Here is a 5,804-nt window from a genome sequence, read left to right as displayed (position 1 = left end):
ACTCTGTGTAGCCTGAGGCTGGATGAAATGACCTGAAAATGTTGGCAGAGGCTGGTCCTTCAGTAGGTAACAAGGAAGGACATGTACAGGGGCCAAGGAGGAGAGAGCTGTGATTGGAGAGGGTACAGCTCCTTCATGCTGGGTACATGCAGGAGTGACTCTCACAGAGAGAGGAGGTCACTCACACCTGGCCATTTTGTAAGGAGCTTCTTGATGGTATTATCTGGTTTCTGTTGTTGTGGATCAAATTATCCTGAAACTTAGTGGCTTAAAACAAGTGTTTATTTGCTTATAGTTTCTGAGGGCCATAAATTCAGGAACAGTTTTAATTGTGTGGTTCTGGATAAGGGTCTCTCCTGAGATGGCAGTCAAGCTATCAGCTGGGCTGCATCTCCTGAAGTCTTACTGGGGTTGAAGGATTTACTCTCAAGATGACACATTTACATGACCAGCAGTTAATGTAGGCTGCCTCTGCTATCCTCCACATGGCCTCTGATTCCTCAGGACCTCTCCAAAATTTTTATGGTAACTAGGCCGAGAGAGGAAAGAGGAGAGGGAGATGGAGAGAGAGAGAGGAAAACAGAGCTGGAACAGGAGCAAGGCAGAGCCAGTGAACAGAGTGTTTATAAGACAGAGATGCACTTTTCATAACAAAGTTCTGGAATTTTCGGATTTTCATTTATTGCCGCCATATTCTATTAATCACTCCAGGGAAAGGGTTTAAACACAGCCATGAAAATAGGAGGAAATGTTAGAGGTCATCATAAAGTGTCTACCACTGTCATACAGGGAGGTCAACATTGTGTGAGTCCACAGAGTGTGAGATGAGAAGTGAAAGAACATGGACATCAGAGAAATGGTGTTAAAGTTAAGTGAGAAATGGATGTCAGAATGAGACTGTATGTCACATTGAGCAGATATTTTCTTCCACCTTTGGATGCAGGCTCATTTAATAAATGACAAAAGTACAACATATTTGGGAATTTCCTGACATGAGTTCAAAATGAGCAAGTCATCTCATATGCCTCAAAGAACTTACAATCAATGAAAGTGAAAGTAATTGAGCTTGACTGAGAATTGAGAAAGGATGTGAGGACAGGACCCCAGATGTCCTGACTTCCCTTCAGAAGGAGGCTGCTGAGACATCACTTCTTCAGATGATGGAGTCTGTCAGGATTTTCTTCAGGATGTCCTTGGTGTCCTTGGCAACTATTTCAAGGAGACGTCTGTGTTTCCACTTTCTAAGGGAGTTGAAAACAAAGCCACCTAACAGTGGGATACATCTCAGAATTAAACATAAGCAAGAGACTACATTACAATTCATGCAAGAAAATGGCCAGTCCCCTCTGAGGACAGTGTTTAGATCTCGAGACCTCATAAGGGCCCTGTACTCCTCTATGGACTTCCCCATACTCTGAGCCATCTGCCAGAGAGATTCATCATCTATACCAAGAGCAAGTGGTAGGACATCAGACTTTGCCCCAGATCATCTGCATTCCAGATACCAAGGGTGTCAAAAGACTTTGAGGCTATTTTCTTCCTGCAAGTGATCACTTTGTCGTTAATGGCCTTCTTATAAGCGTGGGACAGATTCTCTAGGGGACCATGGTACCTGGTGTCAGAAATGTCCCTGTGCAAGGTGCTCCTAAGCTTGGGGAAGTCATGCAATAAGGGGTCAAAGCTAGAGACCAGGAATATGTAGGGTTTACACACTCCCTCTTTTTGGAGATTTTCCTGGATATTCTCCTGAATATTCTTCATGAGCTGTTCCTTCAGGTGGGCACTTGTGCTGATGTCCCTGTCCAGCTTGGTCCAGACAATATAGAACTTCTTTCCCAGGCCCTGGATGATTTTGGCAAGCTTCACAAGATTCATGCTGAACTGTTCTGATGCAATGATGATGAAGAGGTCATACAGACTAAACTGCATCTCCAGGAGATAGTTCCCCAGGCTTTGGGTATCTGCCCCTATTCCGGGTAGGTCCCACAACACCACGTTGGGAAAGTGGGAGGAAAAGTAGCGAGTGGGAATCTGGGTGGTCCTCACCACCCCAGTGGGAGCTGAGTCCTCCTCCTCCTGCCCAATTCCCCGCAGTGCATTGATGAAGGAGGACATGCCATTGCCAGAGTCTCCAGTCACTGCAATGTTCACTGGGGCACTGGATGCTGTCTTCAGGGTCTCCTTTACCACAGAGACTACCTCCAGCAACTTCCCTCCTCCCAAGGCCTTTTCCGTGTTTATGGCAACCTCCTTAGGTAGGACTCTCCAGGCCATATTGTACGATATATCAGAGGTGGAGGATGCAAGTAATGGGGTGTGAAGAGAGTGGGTGGGCTGTGTCACATCACTGAGCAATGGAGTGACCTGCAGAGGGAAAAACAGGGGAGTTAAGAGAGCCCAGCACATAGGGTGGCAGAGGAATCATCAGATTTGATAACCCAAACTGAGGGCATCAGATCCACACCCAACTCCCTGCAAAGGTACTTAGGTGACAAACAGCAAGCCTCTGGAAAAATGTTAGTTTGTCAAAAATTTAAACATATTCAACCATAAAAAAGGAGGAAATCCTACCAATTGTAACATGTATGGACACTGAAAGCATTATGCTAAGTAACATAAATCAGACAGACAAATACTGCATGTTCTAACCGATGTGTGAAATCTAAAATTCAAATAAAATAAATTCATAGAAAAAGAAAACACACTTGTGGATTCAATTTATCACAGGGTGAGAAGGTGGAATTGGAGGAAGTGTTCCAATGGTACAAGATTTCAGTTATAAGATAAGTAGGTACTAGAGATGTAGTGTACAACCTGATGACTACAGATAACATGACTGTATGATTTATAGGAAAGTTGTCAAGGGACTGTATCCTGAGTTCTCATCACATGGAGAACTTTTTCTCTTTTTTCTTCTTTCTTTTCCTTTTATTGAGATGATGGATATTAGCTGAACCTACTGAGGTAATTACTTCACAACATATATAAATCGTGCTATATGCCTTAAATTCATACAGTGATATACGCCAATTCTTTTCCAATAAAACTATAAAATAATTTAAACAGAGTCACCAAATGACCCAGCAGTTCCATTCCTAGGTGGATACCTAAGAGGGATGAAAACGTACATCTACGTAAAACCTGCATGCAAATATTCACAGCTACATTATTACAATAACCCCTCAGGTGGAATTCACACAGTGTGAACCCACTGTTCAATGGATAAAGAAAAGTGGTCTATCCATACAATAGATCACTACTGGACAAGAAAAAAATGAAGTACTGATACCACCCACAACATGGATGAACGCCAAAACATTGTGCTCTGTGGATGCTGACAGCCCATCGGACCATGTATTCTGTGATTCTATTCATATGAAATGTCCGGAAAAGGCAAATCCTTAGGCATGGAAAATATATTGAGGCTTTCCTAGATTGGAAGGGCAAATGGTAGGAGGGAAAAGAGAGGTAGTCAAGAGGTACAGGATATCTTTTGGATAATGAACACGTTCTAAATCTGATTACGATGGGTGTACAACTTTGTGAATATATTCAAAGCTACTGAAAACTTTAAGGGGATGAATCATAGAATGTGTAAATTATATCCCAATGTAGTTGTTGAAAAGAAAAGCAGGAAAGGTGCTCATTGAGGAGATGTGCACATGTTAGAGGCTCAGAGGAGACCACTGATGAATGCTCTGTAGCTGTGCTACTAGTAGTCAGCTTCTCAGCAGGTTATGGATGGAGGGGTTTGAGCAGAAGGATATTGCTCAGTCAGGACCAGGCAAATATGGGTACTCCTCCACCCAGATTGGGTGAGCAGGATGTCCCACCGGGGATGTGCCCAGGCAGAAGCAAACTTGTGCCAACTCTCCATATTGTTCAATCTCGAGGACCGACACATCCTTAATACATATGTCTTCAAAGTCAAGAGCAATTTAATTGTCTTAACAGCAGTGAAAAGTGCGTTTTCCCCCATTTTCCATATCTTTCACCACTAACTGCATACCTAAAAAGTCCCTGTCCCTCATCCACTGCAACATTTAAGTTACACAAGCTTTCTAAATAATATCCTACTGATTTTTAAGTCAGTACTTATGTTTGTACTTGATTGCTTATCTTTGCTGTGATTATTGCTATAAGTATTTAAGCTCTCCCATTAGCTTTCTCTTGTAAGCTGAACCCTGCAGTAAGATTGCAAGCATTTGGGGTGCCTGGGTGGCTCAATGGGTTAAAGCCTCTACCTTTGGCTCAGGTCATGATCCCAAGGTCCTGGGATCAGGCCCGCATCAGACTCTGCTCAGTGGGGAACGTGCTTCTTCCTCTCTCTCTCTGCCTTCCTCTCTGCCTACTTGTGATCTCTGTCTGTCAAATAAATAAATAAAATCATAAAAAAAAGATTGCAAGCATTTCATATGGCAGAATTGGGAAAGAGAACTGGATGGGATTACCCACTGGACTCTCCTCCTGGGGGCTACACACACAGTGCTGGCTGGTGGGCTTTCACAATCCCACAAGTTATGGCTGCTTGCTGTGGTAATTTACCTTAAGACATATACTATCTCTGTGTGCACAAATGCAAATTTTAAAACACTTTCTAATTCAAGACTGACTCTTTGTTGAGGAGTTTTATAGTACAGCCTCATTGTACATCATTGTACATCAGGGCTCTCCTGGTGCTCCTGGAGATGAGACCTCACATCCAGACACACAAGATTCTGCTGAAAAGGACTGCAGTCCTGTCTAAAGGACAAATTTCATGTTGAGCTGTAGGAGCTATGGTGCAGCTTATTACCCACCGCACTGGCTTTCCTCTCCAATGGTGTGTCTTCCTTGCATGATTGCCCCCTAGAGTTCTCTGAGTGCTTTCTTCCAATGAGGAAATTGCCAAGAGCCCTGACTGAGTTTTCAGACAGGCTTGGCCCATGGTAATATGAATGTTTTCACATTGAAAACTGAGCCCCAATGTTCTGTCTTGTGCAGGAGGGAAGCTACCCACCTCACAGGACTTCAGAGAGGGCTTCATGCTAAGATCCAAGTGAAGGCCTGGGGAGGCCTGCCAGCAACTGCTTGGTGAATTCTCTCTCATCTTATGACCTCTGAGGAAGGCTTTTCTCTCATTCTTCTTATTCCCTCCACCTCTTACTGCAGTGTATGAAGATTTTGATCTGTGAGTCTGTGGGGGCAGGATGTTCTGCATGCCTCTTCTTGATTAATCTTCTCCGAGCTCTATTAAACAAGCGATAGTATTATTCCTGGTCACAGGTCAAGAAACAGTGACTCACAGATGAGAAATAAGCCTCAAATTGTATAGCAATGACCCAGGATCCAAGATATAAATTCACAGTGTCTTTCTGTTTCTGTCTGGACAGGAGAGGAGGACCATTCTAGTAAATGCTGAATCTCCAGCCCCAGGGGCGGAGGGGTGGCTGGATTCTGAGATGCTTCCCCTGGGGATGTGGGTCCAATAATTGCTGTCAATTACTATCTACCTCTCCCTGGATGCACTCTTACTAATTTGGGGGAGAGAATGGAAATCACAGTTCTCTCTCAACTCCCATCCTCACTCCACATTAAACTCACTGATTTCCATGTGTGAAGAGAAATCCCAAAATGTGTCCCCACTTCTCAGAAAATGTGGCAGAGAACCTAACCCCCATTGGGAGTTAGAGATGCCCAGTGAAATGATCAGGAGATGCTGGGAGTTCAGAGAGAGGGAAGCTGATGGATTATGATGAGATCATGATCCCATCTGCTTGGGGACTAGCATCTCCTGAGGCCTGTGCCCACAAAGTTTTCAGGGT

At 43.8% G+C, this 5,804-nt stretch overlaps 1 protein-coding gene across 1 annotated transcript; it reads right to left on the bottom strand.

The window, feature by feature from the left end:
• Window positions 1-1,048: 1,048 nt before the first annotated feature.
• Window positions 1,049-5,200, bottom strand: LOC111158934 (immunity-related GTPase family M protein 1-like). Its single transcript, XM_022521276.1, is given in 3 exon segments — window positions 1,049-1,455; window positions 1,458-2,364; window positions 5,000-5,200. Coding segments are annotated over 3 exon segments (1,410 nt in total). The 3' UTR covers window positions 1,049-1,153.
• Between the last annotated feature and the right edge of the window lie 604 nt (window positions 5,201-5,804).

Source organism: Enhydra lutris, unplaced genomic scaffold, assembly GCF_002288905.1.
Source record: "Enhydra lutris kenyoni isolate GAN:26980312 unplaced genomic scaffold, ASM228890v2 scaffoldscaffold64, whole genome shotgun sequence".
In the NCBI taxonomy this organism is placed as follows: Eukaryota; Metazoa; Chordata; class Mammalia; order Carnivora; family Mustelidae; genus Enhydra; species Enhydra lutris.
Note: the sequence above shows the minus strand (reverse complement) of the source record. Positions and strands in the feature narration are given on the sequence as shown.